The 18819-nt window shown below is 35.6% G+C and overlaps 1 protein-coding gene and 1 pseudogene across 5 annotated transcripts in view; both read left to right on the top strand.

Moving 5' to 3' along the window:
* KPNA3 (karyopherin subunit alpha 3) overlaps positions 1-18819 on the top strand; it is a 101567-nt gene that overhangs the window by 53497 nt on the left and 29251 nt on the right. For all 4 annotated transcript variants that reach the window (XM_081045920.1, XM_081045923.1, XM_081045922.1 and 1 more), the window contains 4 exons: positions 15463-15552; positions 15737-15766; positions 15854-15906; positions 16039-16134. In XM_081045920.1, the coding sequence (XP_080902046.1) occupies positions 15463-15552; positions 15737-15766; positions 15854-15906; positions 16039-16134 (269 nt within the window). The remainder of the gene's footprint in view (positions 1-15462; positions 15553-15736; positions 15767-15853; positions 15907-16038; positions 16135-18819) is intronic.
* On the top strand, positions 16600-17773 carry LOC308496579 (ubiquitin-fold modifier 1-like; annotated as a pseudogene). The gene is made up of 2 exons: positions 16600-16635; positions 17526-17773. The product of its transcript is annotated as a ubiquitin-fold modifier 1-like (transcript).

Raw genomic sequence — 18819 nt, 5'->3', positions numbered from 1 at the left:
TTGATATCCTTTGGTCATTTGGACCAGAGAAGTGAACTAAGCCTAATAAAGTGAATAAGGTGAGCTCCTTGCCGATGTTAACACGTTGGACTTGGCTTTTTTGTCTTTTTAATTTTTTATTACCATGTAAAACACATACAAAAATGTCAGCACATCTTAAGTGTACAGCTTGATGAATTTCACAAAGTAAGCACATCTGTATAACCAGCTCCTGAATCAAGAAAGAGAACACTACCTGTATCCCAAGGCCCCTTGCCAGTTACCCCCAAGGTAACTGTTATCCTGGTTTCTAACACTATGAATTATTTTGTGTATTTTGAACTTTATATAAGTAGAAAGGGGTGTACCTTTTGTGTCTGGTTTTTCATTGATCGTGTAAGTATCATTCTCTTGAATAGCGGCAATAAAAATAAAATTGGAATTAAGTAATTATTTAGTCATCTGTTAACCTTATATCATCATTTATCCCCAGATATGGGCCTTAACTTTTCTTGATTGGAAGGCAACTATAAAACTTTTATATTGGCCCTGGTATTAGTCGGAATCCTCCTCTTGTTTTAAGCTTTTTAGCCCTTCTAATGATATGCTTATAAATTTAAGCTGTTCACTTATGTTTACATTTGGTTATGCGTTCCTCCTTCTGTAGTTAGTCTGTATTCTGTATTTAATTTGTAGAATTAAAAATTCTTGCTTGTCAGAACATACCTTTTTTAGTGTACATTTTGGTCACCTTAGAGATGTCTTATCTCTTATTGTCTTCTGGATAACATCGTTTCCTTTCCAATTACCACAAATAATTCCTAAACATCCTTGAAGGACCAAAAATTAAATTAACTAAAGAAATCTCATATTTATTTCATATTTCATTATTTCAAAGATGAAATAATCTCTTATTTCATATTTCAGAATTCCTTGAGTAAGCAGCAGAAAGTGAACCCTTCCTGAAACATAGCCTAAACTTCAGACAAAGCTTAATTGATTTTGATACGATTCTACAGAGGTTTGGAGAGCATTTCAAGAGAGGATTCCTTCACTCTTTATGCTCAGAGTGTCTGTCTCTAATTCTAGCCTTGCTATTTCTCTATCTCCATTGAGGAGAAAATCACAGTGTTATTACTGACACTGAGATTCTTGAATATATAAGAAAATAAAGCTAATCCCCAAAGTTTCATAGGTGAGCTTACCCATTTCTATTGGCTTGTAAGCTTCGAAAGGTAGGTAATAACCGTACTCTCACCCACCTCCCACCCTAAATACTCAAGTTTCCCAGCCTATCCCAAAATGCCTAATCAAATTCTGAACATATCGTTGGTACTCATTAAATGCTAATATTCAGGAATTAAATTGAATTATGTTGTCTTAAAATTTTGCTTATATTTAAATCATTTATTGAGGTTTTAAGAAAAGCACCTTAGATGTAGAGAAGTGCTACTCAGAATTCCTGATCTGTGACAAATTAGGGGACTTGCATCAAAATATTAGACAAGGCACTGCTTCCTTTACCAAGAAAGTCTTTCTGCCTAAATCAGTAAAGAAAAAAAGGAACTAAACAGTGTGTTTAGTTTCACAGTTGATTTCTGGCTCAAACTCCTTATCTTGTAGCAGACCTGTAAGAAATAGTTCTGAGGACTTTTAGCCAGTCCAAGAACCATACTTTGAATAACACATATCAAATTGAGGGTAAGATCTAGTTGTTAATATATACTGTTTTACTGGCCTCAAACTTTTTTGTTTGACCTTTTTTGTTTTATTTGTTTGATTTCTTACTTTCTTAATTAATTAGGTCCTTATGCATCAACACTTACATAGAAATGAGTATTTCTGTTTTATCTTACGTTGTGCACAGTTACGTGGGAATTAAACAACTTCCCTAAAATCACACAGCTGATAAATGGCAGAGCTGAGGTCTTAAGCATTATGCTATAATGCCTTTCAATGTAAATGTTAAGTGAATAATGCTTCATAAGTTGAAAATCAGTCCAAAACCTGTCACTGGCATTTTTAACTTTATTGTTAACTTTTAGGTGCATTAGATTAAATTTGATATAATTTTCTTTTGATGATTGATCAATCATATATGCCATAAGACTTTACTGTCATTAGATCTCGGGGACATTTAGTTCCTACGTGAAGAAAACCACCACCAAAATGTCCCACTTGACTGATCAGATCTGGCACTTGATTTAGTTGTTTGACTTTTTAGTAAAATGTCTCATTTTTAAAATAGCGTAAATTCCCCATATTAACAAGCAAAAAAAAAAAAAAAAACCCAATGTGATTATATCAATTGATGCAAAAAAAGCATTTGGCAAAATCTAACATCCATTCCTGATAAAACTCTCAACAAGTTAGAAATAAAGGGGAATTACCTCAAGTTGATAAAGACCATCTGCAGAAACCCACAGCTAACATCATACTTAATGGTAAAACACTGAATGCTTTCACCCTAAGATGCAGGAACAAGGCAAGGTTGTCCATTCTCACTGCTCTTATTTAATGTAGTACTGGAAGTTCTAGCCAGTGCCATAAGTCAAGAAAAAGAAATAAAAGGCATGTAGCTTGGAAAAGAAGATATAAAACTGTTCCTATTTGCAGATAATACTATTCTCTATGTAGAAAATCCCAAGAGTCTACAAAAAAGCTCCTTTAACTAGTAAGTGACTTCAGTGAGACCACAGAATACAAGGTCAACACATAAAAGTCACTTATATATACTAACAGTGAACATGAAGACACCAAAATTAAAAGCACAGTACCATTTATAATGACTCCAAAGAAAATAAAATACAGTGGTACCTCAGTTTTCTAACGTCTCTGTTGACGAACATCTCGGTTTATGAATGCCGTACATTTTATGGATCTATGGTATCATGAGATAGTAAAATTCATGCTAAATTTGCAGTTTTAGGGGTTGATTTTAAAAGTCTGGAATGGATTAATCCATTTTGCATTACTTTCTATGGGGAAACCATGCCTCGGTTTTCGAACATTTCAGAACTCAGTCTTCCAGAACAGATTACGTTCAAAAAAAGGTATCACTGTACTTTGGTATACATTAACAAAACATGTACAGGATTTATATGCTGAATACTATAATGCTGATGAAAGAAATCGAGTAAGACTTAAGTAAATGGAGAGACATATACTATGGTCATGAATTGGCAGATTCAACTTAGTAAAGATGCCGATTCTCAAATTGATCTGTTGGTTTAATGCATTTCCTATCAAAATCACACCAGGATATTTTGTAGACATAGACAAGCTAATTCTCAAATGTGTATAGATAGTCATAGGCTCTAGAAGAACTAAAACAAGCCTGACAAAATAAAATAAGAGCAGCTGCACTACCCAGTATTAAGGCTTACAGAAAAGCTACAGTAATGAATACCTCATGGTATTCATACAGCTCTGTGGAACAGAACATAGAACCTAGAAATCTACCTACACAAATAGACCTAATTGGTTTCTGGCAAAAGTGCAGAACTAATTCAATGGAGGAAGGATAGCCTTTTCAATAAATGGTACTAGAATAATTAGACATCTAGAGGCAAAAACGAAAACAAAAAACCTCAACCTAAATCTCACACTTAATTAAGAAAAAACACAAAATGGATCCTAGACTAAATGTAAAGCATAAAACTATAAAATATTTAGAAAAAAAATGGAAGAAAATCTTCAGGATCTAAAGCCCAGCAAAGACTTTTTATTTTTAGACTTGACTAAGGAAGTATAGTTCATAAAAGGAAAATTGGACTTTAACAAATTGAAATTTTTTTGCTCTGAAAGCCCATGTGAAGAAGGTGAAAAGACAAACTTGAAACTGGACAAAAACCACATATCCAATATAGGACTAGTATCCGGCAAATATACCAGATCCCCAAATAACAATGGTTTTGTTAGTGTCATTTTGTTCAATGTCCATTTCATTCAACATTGTTTTATTATAATATCGATAAGATGCCTTAGGAACTTAAGTCTTGTTTATATCAATTAGCCAGTGGTAAAATTGGTTTTGTTATATGTTATCTCATTTAGAGACGCAGAACCTATTGATGACATTAAGAGAGGACTTACTATATAATGAACTCTTAAAGTTCAGTATTTAAAAAAAAATCTGAATTAGAAAATGGGCAGAAAATATGAAGAGAATTTCATTGTACTGGTTATGTAGATGGAAATCATCGTGATGATGATTACTCATACCAATCAGGGAAATAAAGATTAAAACCAACTAAGCATCGGATTTCCAATCAAGATGGTGAAGTAGGTAAATGCTGTGCTTGCATCCTCTCACAACCACATCAGAAGTACAACTAAACTACAGAACAACCATCACTGAGAATTGCCTGAAGTCTAGCTGAATAAAAGTCCTACAACTAAGAACACTCAGAAGAAGCCACTTTGAGAGTGGTAGGAGGGGCAGTGATGTGGAACAGGCTGGTCCCACACCCGCATGAAAATTGGGAGGTTAAAAATCTTGAGGGAAATCTTAGCTACGGAGTTAACGCCTGGGGAGTGATGGGTCCCAGCCCCATATCAGGCTCCCCAGCCCAGGGTTCCAATCCTGGGAAGAGAAGTCCTACACCTTATGGCTGTGAAAACCAGTGGGGATTGTGGCTGGGTGAGACTGAAGTCCCTGGAGTCCCTGGTGTTCCCCTTAAAGGACCATGCACGGACTTACTCTGATGGACTCACTCGCTCTGAGCTCCAGCTCTGAGACAGCAGCTCAAAAGGTGCCAGGAACATGTGGGTAGGAACTGGATTGTCTGGCTTCAGGATGAGGGTTGGAGGGGCAGCTTTCTCCCAGACAGAAGTGTTGACAGGATCCGTTATTTGTTGAAGCCTCCCCCAACCAAGCTTGCAAACTCAGGCGGCCACCATATTTGAGTCTATATCAACCTGGCTGACACTGTTTGCCCCATCCTGGTGATTACCTGAGACCCACCCAACTCACTTCCAGTGGCTTTTCCATACAAATGGCCTGCCATGGCTCATGCTGTGGACTTTACTGAAATCTCTTAAAGGTTCACAAACATCCCACACAAACAGATTCTGGCCTCAATTTGCCCTGTACCTCTTGTTAAGCAGCCGGAATTCTGGCACTAATGGCAACAGGCCTCCGTTTGTGGCTTGGCCTCTCTCAGGCACCTCCAAGCCCAATGGGGATGGCTGCCATCTGTGAATTGCTTTGTGGCTCATGCCAGATGGCTCTGGGTAAGGCACAAGCTGCAGTTTAGCTTGTGGTAGGATACCTCACAGGAGAACCTGGGGCCACCATGTGCCATGACCAGGTTTGGACTGTGTGAGAGCACCACCAGGTGACCTCAGCATATGACACACCCAAAGGCAGACTGGGCAGGCACCAGAGCCCTGCTAAAGTGAATCCTGCTCCATAGGGTCAGCCCCTATACAACAGCTCCTCCATTAAAATTATGGCCAATCCTCACAAACAATCAGCCGGAGGGTCATCCCCTCCCATTGATGTGTGCACAGCAACCAAGGCTCAACTACAACAGGAGGGCACACACAACCCACACAAGGGGCACTCCTGGAGCACACGGCTCCAGTGACCATGCAGACTATGCCCCTGGGCAGCACAAGACGCCATCTAATTAGACCATTCTACTAAAACCGGGAGATGTAGCAGCCCTACCTAATACATCGAAACAAATACAGAGAGGCATCCAAAATGGGGAGACAAACATGTCCTAAATGAAAGAACAGAACAAAGCTCCAGAAAAACAACTAAAAAATGGAAACAAGCAATCTACCAGACACAGAGTACAAAACACTGGTTTATAAGGATGCTCAATGACCTTAGGGGAAGAGTATATGGGCTCAGTGAGAACTTTAGCAAAGAGATAGGAAAGAAAAATAGAAATAGAAACATAAAAAAGAACCAGTCAGAAATTAAGAATACTATAACTGAAATAAAGAATACATTAGAGGAAATCAACAGTAAATTAGATGAAGCAGAGGATCGAATCTGAGATTTAGAAGTCAAAGTAGCAGAAAACACCCAAACAGAACCCAAAAATAATTTTTTAAAAAAATGAGGATAGTTTAAGAGGCCTCTGGGACAGCATCAATCATACCAACTTGCATCATAGGGGTACCAGAAGGAGAAGGTACTGAGAAAGGTGTTAGGAATCTGTTTGAAGAAATAATGACAGAAAATTCCCCTAATCTGGTGAAGAAAATAGACCTATAAGCCCAGGAAACGCAGAGAGTCCCAAACAAGATGAACCCAAAAAAGACCCACACCAAAGCACCTCATAATTAAAATGCCAACGCTTAAAGAGAGAGAATCTTAAAAGCAACAAGATAAAAGCAGTTAGTTACCTACCAGGGAGCTCCCACCAAGAGTTGTCAGCTGATTTCTCAACAAAAACTTTGCTTAAAGATTGGCACTGAATATTCAAAGTAATGAAAAGCAAGGAGCTATAGCCATGATTACTCTACCCAGCAAAGCTATCATTTATAATTGAAGGAGAGATAAAGAGCTTCCCAGACAAGAAAAAGCAAAAGGAATTCATAACCACCAAACCACTATTACCAGAAATGTTAAGGGGACTTCTTTAAGAAGCAGGAAAAAAAAGATAAAAAACCTGAATAATTAAATGGCACTAACTACAAAACACTACTTCAAAGGGATGTGTGTAGCCTTATGTTCATTGCAACATTGTTTACAATAGCCAAGATATGGAGGCAGCCTGGGTGTCCATCAATGGATGAATGGATAAAGAAGAGATGGTACATACTGGGGGTGCCAAAAAATGTATACACATGACTTGTATTCATCTTTTGTTATCAGTTTTTATTAAGTATTACAATTTTAATACAGTTTTTTCCTTTCTTAAAATGTGTATACTTTTTTTTTTGGCACCCTCTGTATATACAATGGAATATTGCTGAGCCATAAAAAAGAATGAAATCTTGCTGCGTGCAACAATATGGATGGACCTAGACGGTATTGTGCTGAATGGAGTAACTCAGACAGAGGAAGACAAATGCCATATGATTTCACTTATACTTGGGATCTAAAGATTAAACAAAGCAAAAGCAGGAAGAAACGCATAGATACAGAAATCATTTTGATGGTTGCCAGCTGGAATGGGATTTGTGGGAGTGGGTGAAAAAGTGAAGGGATTAAGAATTAAAAACGTAGTTAACAAAATAGTCATGGGGTTGTAAAGTATAGCCTAATAATATTGCAATAACTATGTGTAGTGTCAGATGGGTATTAGACTTACTTGGATGATCAGTTTGTAAGTTATATAAATGTCTAATAACTGTGTTGTATACCTGAAGCTAATGTTGTATGTCAACCAATTGAAAAATAAAATACAAAAAGATATATACTGTATGTGATTCCATTTATATAACATTTTTGAAGTGATAAATTTTTAGAAATGGAGGACTGAATTAATGGTTGCCAGGGGTTAAATGTGTGGGCATGGAGGTGAGAGGGAGGTGGTTTTGCTTATAAAAGGCCAATAGAAGGGTATCTTCTCTTTTTGGGACTGTTCAGTATCTTGATTATGATGGTAGATACATAAACACATAGTAAAATTTTATGGACCTTAATACACAAACACATACAATAAATACAAGTAAGATGGTATATCTGAATAATATCAGTGGATTGTATCAATATCAATGTTCTCATTGTGATATTACATAGTCATGAGCCACTTAATGGCAATAGGTTCTGAGAAATGTGTTGCTAAACGATTTCATCGTTGTGCAAATATTGTAGAAAGTAGTTACAGAAATCTAGATGGTTTAACCAACTACACACCTAAGCTATATAGTAGAGCCTGTTGCTCCTAGGCTACAATCCTGTATGGCATGTTACTGCACACAACACGAGATTAAATCAAGCACTGGAGAAAATGATACAATCAAGAGACACTGTAAACGTGAGACGTATTAGGCTGCTGCATGAGTAACAAAGCATACTGTTTTACAGCAAGCTTTTCTTATAAGTAGAAATAGTACACTCTAAAATAACCATAAAAAGTATAGCATAGTAAATATATAATCCAGTAAGTCGTTTTTTATCATTATCAAGCATTATGTATTATACATAATTGTATGTGCTATACTTTTATACAGTTGGCAGCACAGTAAATTTGTTTGCACCAGCATCACCACAAACACATCAGTAATGCATTGCATTACGACACCTACAATATCACTTGGCAATAGGAATTTTTTAGCTCTATTATCATCTTATGGGACGACTTTTGCATATGTGGTCCATATTGACCAAAATGTCGTTATTCAGCATATGACTGACTATACTATAGTTTTGAAAGATGTTACCATTGCAGTAACCTGAGGAAAGTTTACAAGGGATCTCTGCATTATTTCTTACAATTGTATGCAAATTTACAATTATCTAAATAAAAATTTCAGTTAAAAACAGAATTAGTAAATTTTTATCCAAAACAGCAGTTTGATAAGATCGCTTAAGTGATCTCGCAGGAAAAATAATGTGTGAGGTTGTCAGATTTTTACGTGATGGATGAACCGGTAATTTTTTTTTAATTATTATTTTAAAATCAAAGTATTCCACACTGAGCAGAGTGCCCCAGATGCAAATATGACATCTGAAACTCGTGGATGAATGTCCATGTAACCACCCAGCAGTAGTGTCATTTCATAAATGTTACTATTCAGGGGAAGGTCTATCTTGAGAGCATTTTTTCCTACCTCATTAAGGTACAACCAAAGTTGGACTACTTCCCAAAAAAAAGCAAACAGTAGAATAAGAAACAGTCTCTGTAGCCACAATCTAGGTGTAAATCCTGACTGATATTTCCTAGGTATATAATTTAATTTAGCAGGTTTTCTGTGTCCCCATTTACTCACCTGTAAAATAAACATTTTAGTATTACTAGAGCTGAAATTAGATAAGGATTTTAGACAAGGAGGGTAGTGTTAAATAACATTTTAAGTTTGAAATGGGCCTAATAAATGATTATCCTTTTCATAACGTATATAAGACGTGACTGCTGATCTGTTCCACAAATTTAGTATAGAATTGTAAGCCTTTTCCAAGATGGAAAGAGAAATTTGGGGATGAAAAAGAACATTATGTAGAGATTTATAACATAGAATTTATTAACTCAAATATTAGGTTGAGTCCTAAGAAATTGGCTATAATTAACCTTTTTGACCTACAAAGTGGCAATTCCATATGGTTCAGAAAACAAGATCTAAAAAGGATTAAATACATACATGGATAATATCTTAATGTGGATTTTTAAAGTAACTTCAGAAATGGATCGTGTGTTTGCATAGAAGGTGGTAACAAAGTATATGTTTTTATGAAACACGAACTGATGTATTAAGGGTAAGGGCATCATACCTGCTGCAACTTAACTGGTTCTAAAAAAATGTGTGTGTGTGTGTGTGTGTGTGTGTGTGTGTGTGTGTAAATTAGAGAGAGAATAAGGCAAATAAGGAAAATGCTAACCATTAAGGAAGCTGGGGAATGAGTTAGGGTGGATAGAGTTTTCTGTACTATTCTTGCCACTTTGAATTTCAAACTGTATGTTGAAATTGTTTCAAATTTAAAAAAATATGCATCGTACTTTGCGATTTCTAACAGTTAATTTCAAATTTTATCTAATGGTAATTTTTAACATCTCTTGGAATTTTGTCCATTTTAGAAGTTTCAGGCAGCCAACGTTAGGAAGGGCGAAAACGACTAACATCTAAATTTTTCTTCCCTCTTCAAAGAGAGACTTTACAAGGGAAGGTGACTCTGTAGTACTTGCGTAAATTAAAAAATAAGGACATGAAATAGCTCGGCATGATAAAGGATGGGCAAAGAGAAACCAGAAGAATGCCACACAAAATATGACTGACAACTTCCTCTGGCTGACATTCTGTGAGGGGAAATTCGCAAACGGGGTGGGGGTGGGGGTTCTCATGTTGGATTTAGGTGTAGGCAGTTTGCCCGTGGTGTGAAATGTCTTTAAAGGTTCTGGCCTCAAAAGACTAAACTTACTGGCAGTTGAAACTTGGTCCCGTGCAGTGAGATAGCACTGAGAAAAGGCACCTCCCGACTTTGGAGGTTAAGGTTGGAGCAGGCCAGCTGTGGAGTGAGGTCCTGGAGGAGTCCTGGGACCCACCGGTGCAGCACTGAGCTTGGAATTGGGCGGTTGAGTGGATTTGCGTCTGGGGGGAAGCCCTCGAGTTAGGGAAAGGGTCATAAAACCAACCAACAGAAACCGGTATGTCGAGGGCCTTACTGAGTTCAGCCATCTGCCTATCCACACCACCCAGCGGAAATCTGAATCCTAGTCCCTGCTCTGCCAGTGATTTACAGTGTGACGAAGAGCACAGAGCTCCCTCTCTGAGCCCCAGCCTCCGCATCCTCTAGTTACACAGGTCTCCTTGCTTTTCCAGCGAGGCGCGCTCCCCTGGGCTTTTCCAGTAGTTACCTGGTCTGGATTCTAGAATGCAGTCCTCCCAGATAGCAACAGGGCTCGCTCCATGGCCTTCAGCTGTTTACTCCCGCCACTCAGAGCATCCTATTTAGAATTGCACAATCCCCCCCCCCCCACACACACACACACACGCACAAGCACAAACACACTCCCTGCTCAGGTTTTTGCTTTGCGTTCCTTCAGCACTTCACGAAGAGGTGATACCATCACGGAACTAAAGCTTAATTTTTAGGGCCCCTCCACTCGCTGGGACTCTTCCATGGATCAAGGAGGGTGCCCAACAATTTGTTGCCATGATCCTATGTTTTTGTAAAATTTGAAAAATATTTTTACTGCAGTCACTTAAAACCCACTTTCTTTAGATTTCCCTTTTATCACACTTTCCCTTGTGTTTAGAGGCATTTGGGATCCAGCTAGAAGAAATCCAGTTGGGAACATTTAAGTTTAGTAGAATATATTTACGTGATATTCTTCCGTGTAGTGTTAAGTTATTGCTGGCCTTCCGTGTGTAAGGTATACCTACCATCCACTGTCATCAGTGAGTGTCCTCAACGAAAGGAGTATTTAAGATTAATCAGGTAACTAGAAAGTTTGAAATCGCCTGAAGTCTTACAGTTTATATAGGACAAAAATTTGATACAGGTTGCTTCCAACTCTGAAAACAATTCTCAAAATGACCATGACATTACTAAAAAGGGATTGCTAAGTCAGAAGTTTATCTAAATTATCAATTAACAAAAAACTCAGATCTAATATGCTAGAGGTAACACTAAATTATCTCTCCATTTTTGTTATGGAAAATGACACAGAATTGTTGTCATATAAAGAGATGATCAAAGCATATTCAGCTTGAAAGAGAAAAAATATTATGGAGGTGTTTAAGAAAATAGCAAATATGTTTATTTTCTGGATTTTGTGATGTTTATGCTATTTGTTAGCTTTTAAAAATTACAAATTTGTAGCTGCATGATTTCTTCCATAATTTGTGTTGTAATTCTTTGTTCTAAATATTACCTTTCCTACCTTAAAAAAAGTTTCAATAAAGTTTACCTGTTGACAGATAAACAGAACAAAAATTATTCTAACCCTAATCCCATTCTATTTTCCTTTAACTTTTTCAGAGCCCAAATAATCAAACTTTCAAAGACCTCTAAGGAATCTTCCTCCATTTCTCCTACTCCCTCAGTTATTTCAGGCATAAAAACAATATAAAGCATAACATTTAAAGCCTCATATATGCCCAATCTGGGGATAGCGTTTTATCATTCATTATATGTTTGCTGGCCTTTTCTGGTATTTTCCGTATTATTTTTAATTTGCTAGATTTTTTTCTTTTACCTTTTTAAGCCACACATAGGTGTTTAATTGTATTAAATTGTGCTTCTTTCGCTTCTGTTGAAATGTATATATAATTTACCCCTGTAATCTGTAAACGTGCTAATTGACTTTCTAATGTTAAACTTAGAACTCTGCAATGTTGAACAGTTTTTCAAGTTCTGAAATAGATCTTTTTTTGGAATTTTAAAAAATATATTTTATTTATGCAGAACTTTTTTTTTACCTATGTTCATAAGTGAAACTGGCTTATAAGCATCTTTCTCATGCTATCTTGGTCTGGTTGTTGGAGTCATAATTTTGCTAGCCTCATAAAATGAATTGTGGAATATTCTCTTTACCTTCTCTGAAATCATTTAATGAGGCTAAATTATCTATTCCTTGAATGTTTGCTAGAGTTCCATTTGTAAGTTTACCTTTTTTCAGGGGGGTGGGAGAGGTTAAATTTTTAGCTATTGATACAATCTCTTTCATTATTTTTGGATTTATTCATGTTTTTCATTTCTTAAGGTAACTGTGTAAATTATTTTTATTTTTTCCACTAAGAAATTTCCATTTCACCTAAGTTTTCAAATTTAATAGGCATAAAATTGCTCATATTTAAATTGTGGTGCACTGTTTCCAAAATATCTATAATTCTCCTTCCTATATCCACACCTCTGGATAGTCTGGTCGTACACGGATTCTAGGCATGGCTGTGTGACTTGCTTTGGCAATGGGACATTGAGCAAATGGACTTGAAAAGAGCTTACACATCCGAGCATGTCCTCTTTTGCTGCTCTTATAATTCTAAAAGCACCATGTGGACCTGAGCTAGCCTGCTGGAGGGTGAGGCTATGTGGCAGACAACTGCGGTCGCAGACCACTGCGGTCCCAGCCAACAGCAAGAAACGTGAGACCATCTTAGACCATCTTAGACCATCTAGTCAACAACTAACCCACCAGCTGACCAGAGATGAATGAGGGAGCCCAAGAGACCAGTTGAATTGGCCCAAACTAGAAGAACCACTTTGCCGACAAACAGAATTATTAGCTGAATAAAATGGCCATTGTGTTAAGCCATTTAGTTTTGTAGTGGTTTATTATGCAGCAAAAACTTAGAGATACACTAATATTTTAAAACTATTTTTAAAGCTAATATTTTAAAACATATTTATATGTTATGCTACATATAAATATGCCTTTTAAATTATTATTATTTGTTCTCTCTACTTGCTATAAATTCATCTTGTGAAGTAACACTTTTAACGGTATTCCACATGTTCTGACGTATTATTTTTCCTATTGTTCATTTCTAAGTATTCCTAACTTCCACTAGGATTTCTTTGATGCCCAAATTACTTAAAAGTGCTTTAGTTTTTTTCATAATTATAAGGTTTTTGTGACTTATCCACTGATTTCAAATTTAATTTTATTATGATCAGAGAACACAGTCTGTACACCACTCTGAAATTAGCTGACATATGCTTTATACCAAAGTTTCTCACTCTACAATGTAGGCCAAAGGAAATACTTAACAGTTTCTGATCAAGTAGTTAGGTCCAAACAATTCAATAGTCATTTGGGGAAAGAAAAACAAAAAAAATCGAAAGAAAAAATGTTTATTTCACTCTTTGACAAAATATATGATCGAAAGAAATGAAGTGTGATCTAATGTTTTAAAATTGTGATCTACCTCAAGATCTAATAGTTCTGTGGTAGCTGAAGTATTTAACTTTATTCATTTATTATTGACAATGATGGGTGTTTGACTAATTTCTCTTTGTAATTTTGTTTTACGTATACTTGTAATTTTTGTTTTATACATACTTAGGCATATGTTAGCAGACATATACAAGTTTAGAGTTATCAGTTTCTTAGTAAATTTTTTTTTCAAAACTTAAGTAACAACCCCCACTTCTGAATTAAAAACATCTTAACATGGGCTAAAATATTCTAGGGCATGAAACAATACTATACATACTTTAACAAAAAATATGTACAAGCCAAGGAAAGATCATCCCTGGGAAGGTTTCTGGTAATTTGATTAATAATTAAAGGAGGATTCATGAAAAGCAGTAACTTAAACTGTCCCTTGACTTGACAACCTAGAGATTTTCACCCTCCTAGAGACTATACTACAATAAACTCAGCATCTATAAAAGGTATCCTGTTCTTTTCTCAAGTAGGAAGGGAGCTGAGAGAATGTGGTAAATCCAAGACCCTATCCAGGATTAGACATGGTAGTTTTAGACATGTTTCTTTAGTGTCCTTCATACCAGTAGTTCCTCAGTCTTGATCTTTTATGACATTTCTGAATTTTTGTTGTAGAATGGCAGATTTGGGTTTGTCTGACTTTTCTCAGGTGGTGGTGGTGGTGGTGGTGGTGGTGATTTTGGTCAGAAATACCACAGAGTGGTGGTGTTTTCTCAGTGCATCAGACTGGAAGGCACACAGTAGTGATTTGTCCTTTACTCATGATCATAACCTTTGTCACTAGTTCAGATGCTGTCTGCCAAGTTTTCCTCACTGTAAATTAATAAGTATTTTGTGAGAAGCCACTTGAGACTATAAAATATCAATGCATGGAATTTAATATTTGTGAGATCTGTTGATTTAGAAATAATGCAGAGTTGATTATTTGAGTAGTTACTAAAGAAGTATGCTGTTATATAAGTGGAAGTTGGTAATCTAATGATTAGCATATGTACAAGCATCAGTTTGTTTAAACATGCTTAGTTATACTAGCTCAAAAGTAGGTGTCATGCAGATAATCCAGTAAGCTTCAGATAGAGATATATTTCCAGTTTTAACTTTCAATTTGATCTGCGTTTTAACATCAGTATTAATGCCTCTCTGATAACTTCTATTATAATCTGTATTGAAGACTAGATAGTATAACCTTTGGAATTTTAAGTTGAGAGCATTTTAGAAATCATTTACTCAATCTTTATCTAATTTATCTTGGGTTAATTCTGTAGAAAAACTAAAAATTTAGGGAAAATTAATGATTTAACCTAGTTATATATTATGTGAAATGGTACAGGTTGCCATTACAAACAGTTGAAATCCCATAAAATGTAGAAATGTAATTGCTAGTAGAGAATTCATGTTTGTAAAAGACAGATATCGAGTTTAAATCTGGGATTATGGTAAGTAGTGGCATTTATGCTAGTGAATTCCCATTCTCCATAGTCCCTGCAAGCATACAAACGGTAACATGGTGCACTGAGCTCTTTCCCAGTAAGCTGACTTCCTAATAAATTGCTTCAGGCAGCTATTAGCAGTAAGTAGATGAAAGCTAGCATACTAGTTGAAGTATATTTGCTAGACTTTTATAATAATAATGTATCCCCAAATTTAAATCTTTACTAAAGATTGGGAGACATAGTATTAGTCAAAACAGTTGGTGTTTAATAAGTTGTGTGTGTGTGTGTATGTGTGTGTGTGTATGTGAGAGAGAGAGAGAGAGAGAAAGCGAGAAAGCTGATTATAACCTGTTAATTTTGTTACTAGATCCAGAATGTGAATGTCATTGGTTTGCAATATGCAAATTTAATTTACATTATCTTTATGTAGAGATTCAATATTTTTTTCGCAGTTGCCTGATAAAGTTGAAATAATTTTCATTGATTTTTCATTATCAGCACCCTTCATGACTTCTTAACTATTGGTTGCCTTTCAGAATAAAAGAGATGAACACTTACTGAAAAAAAGGAATGTTCCCCAAGAAGAAAGTTTAGAAGATTCAGATGTTGATGCTGATTTTAAATCAGTAAGTTACCTTGTTCTTATAAAGTGTTTTTAAAATAATTTTTGTAATAACTAGGAAACTTCATTTTTAAGATCAATTGTACAATGACAATTAAGATATATTAATTTTTAACTTGAGTAAATTATTTAATAAATGTAATTTTGCTAATAAACTCTTTGCTGAACTCTCTTTTTTTCTTTTTAAGCAAAATGTAACACTAGAAGCTATATTGCAGGTATGTTATTAATTTAATATTCTCATTTTAAAATATTTTGAAATTTATGTACTTTTTAATGTCTGAAATTTACATTTGGTATTGCAGAATGCTACAAGTGATAACCCAGTGGTCCAGTTGAGCGCTGTGCAGGCTGCAAGGTAAATACTAATTTGTCCAGAGAAATTACATCACACCTATGGTGTAAATTAGCTGATAGTCTAGAAGTAGTACATTGTTATTTGTATTCATAGTTTGAAAATTATAACAACTTCTAATATTTCTTTTTCTAGAAAGCTGTTATCCAGTGACAGAAACCCACCAATTGATGACCTAATAAAATCTGGGATTTTACCAATTCTAGTCAAATGTCTAGAAAGGGATGATAAGTAAGTATGAATTTGATTGCCTGTTCACTTTTTTTTAAGTTAGCCAAAAATTCAGGATTCTTATTTAACCAATGAGTTCAGTTTGGTTTTGCATTTATTATGTTTTTAATATGTTATTCATTTTATTTAATTTTCTTATTCTGTGATCATAGTCAACAAGCCTAAAGTGCTTCTCTTTATAGTTTATGAAGTGTGTGTATTTTCTAGGAAAGTTGTAGCTTCTGTTTATTGTCTAGTCTAACTTACCTTAAATAGTTGCAGTATTTATTTGTTAGTGGTGTTTTTAGTAATATTTTAAAAGAACCCAAACTGTGTTTGAGTTACTCTTTGCTTTGGTCTATATATAGATTAACCTCATGACTGAGGCGACATGAATGGTTTCCAGAACTGAGTAGCTCTTTCTTACCATGGCCATATATTCCAGCTGATCCACTGATCTGCGAAGTCTTTAACAGAACTTCAGCCATGATTAGTTGTTCAGCTTCATGCTTTTTATTTGTGGTAAATTAAAAATAAGAGGGCAAGTTATACTTTTTCAGAATAGAAAGGAAAAAATACCACTTGGTATCTTTAGAGGTACTGGCCCCATTTCCGTTAGTGTTTAGAGATATTCCTATATGCTCATTAATCTGACTTCACTGGAGGGAATGTAAGTTTGAATTCTAAAAATGTTTAGAAAAAAGGCTGGTTTTGCATTTTAGAGCATGTAGACTAAAATTTGGGTTATTTTGCAAAATGTCATCTAAGGAATTTTTAGTTGACTAGATAGAAATAATGGTGTATATAAATGTTGCCACTAAGGGTTTTCCATTGTGTGTCACAACCACCCTTCTAAAAGCCCTAAACACTTTTTTTAATACTGTTATGTATAGTTTCTATAACAAGATTTATTTAAGTAAAAATAAATTTTATTTCGGCTTTTTTAAAAAAATTCTATTCTACGTCTACCTTTAGGGCCCCCTTTTTGTTCTTGATCTGCTTCTCATTCTTTTCATCTCTTTTTTCTTTACTTTTCCAGTTTTTGGCATAGACTCACTTGTGAGGGTGTATCTGTGAAATATAGCATATATACAGAAAGGAATGGTAAAAAATATACAGACCTGTGTAACTACTACCCAAAGCAAAAATAGAAAATTTTCAGTGGTTTCTATATGACTTTATGGATTTGTCATGGGAAACTGTTATAAAAGACCATAGGCTGTGGAGTCAGATAGACCTTGGTTTAGATCCAGGGTTTGCTGTTGACCAAAACCAAGTGGCTTTTGAGCCTCAGATACCCTCATCTATAAAAATTAGGTGGTGGGAGCAGTCCTGGGCACCACACAGGAAGTGGGACTACTGGGCAGAATCGGCGTGGGGTCTCTATCCAGACCGGCCCCACCTTATTGTAGGTTTCTTTTAAGGTCACATTGATGTCAGACCCACGGCTACCATACAAAGTACTCAGTGTTCCCAAAAATACACCTTTCACATTACTTGTAAAATTTGTGGCAGAATAATTTAGTTTCTGCAGCAACAAGTGCTTTTATTACCAATGATGGAATAGGAAAAAATCCTGCACAGTCTGCTGGAAATGCTTTCCGAACGCATGGATTCAGAACTGCAAATTATTCCTAGAGGTCATGTTGGAAGTTATTAATACCCACTACTTGGAAGATAGGATTACCTTTCAGAATAAATATCAGTGTTGTTGTAAAACTGAAATCAGGCATTTAAAATACTATGAAAACACCAATGGCTGATGAAATAACGAAAGGTGATTGATGCTCTGTCCATTCATGTTATTTCCTGTCTTCTTGTGAAGACGGAATGCTTATGCATCTAGGGTATCAGCTCCACAGAAGATGCTGCCTCACAACACACACAGCTAGTTCATTTGGGGTAAATGGATTATCCAACTGTGTTTTATTACTAGAGGATGCTTCCAGTAATTCTTTTTGAGAACATTTGGAAAACTAAAATTTATTGAATTAAAAAAAATAAAAACTAAGGGGTTGTGAGGAATGGACATAAAATGTACAAAACACTAACAACATCAAGCTTATAATAAATGTTCATTTATTGTTTACTTCTTGCACTCATTATTTTTTCTCTGTCTTCTCTCTTTTCAAATGAGGTCTTGGACGACTTTACCTGGCTTTGTGTTTTTTGTTTGTTTTTTTTTACATCTTTCTGTTTTCTCATTTAAGGCCCTCATTTCCAGTATTTTGCAAAACCACATAGTCTGATTTAATAATCCTTTCTCCTTTCAGTCTGGGACAGTATATACTGTCTCATCATCTTTAATCTTACTGTTCTTTTACTTCTCCTCTGCTTCTGCTACTTCTCAGTTCCCTGCCTTTTGCCAAAATTCATTATGTAGTTATTGTCTGCTACTTGATTTTCTCATCTGTTCCATCTCTTTAAGCTCACTGTTTGCTGTATCTGTGACATTTATGCTTACAACCTCACTCTTTTATGCAGTATATAGAGTTTGTTCTAAATCCCTAACCTTTGGTTCACCTTAGTTTTTGCACACTACCACCTCTTCCCATCTTGGTGTTCTGTTTAAAGGAATTTATGTTTTTCTCAGCTATCTATCCTAACTTATTGTAGATAATTCCCACTTAACAGGTCTCTCCTATAGCAGCCTTTGACCATTTTTTTTATCCATTCTACATCCCATGGCTTCCAACATTATTTTCT

Source organism: Rhinolophus hipposideros, assembly GCF_964194185.1.
Source record: "Rhinolophus hipposideros genome assembly, chromosome: 4".
NCBI classification, from domain to species: domain Eukaryota; kingdom Metazoa; phylum Chordata; class Mammalia; order Chiroptera; family Rhinolophidae; genus Rhinolophus; species Rhinolophus hipposideros.
The sequence above is the reverse complement of the archived record's forward strand: the minus strand, read 5'-3'. Positions and strand labels throughout refer to the sequence as shown.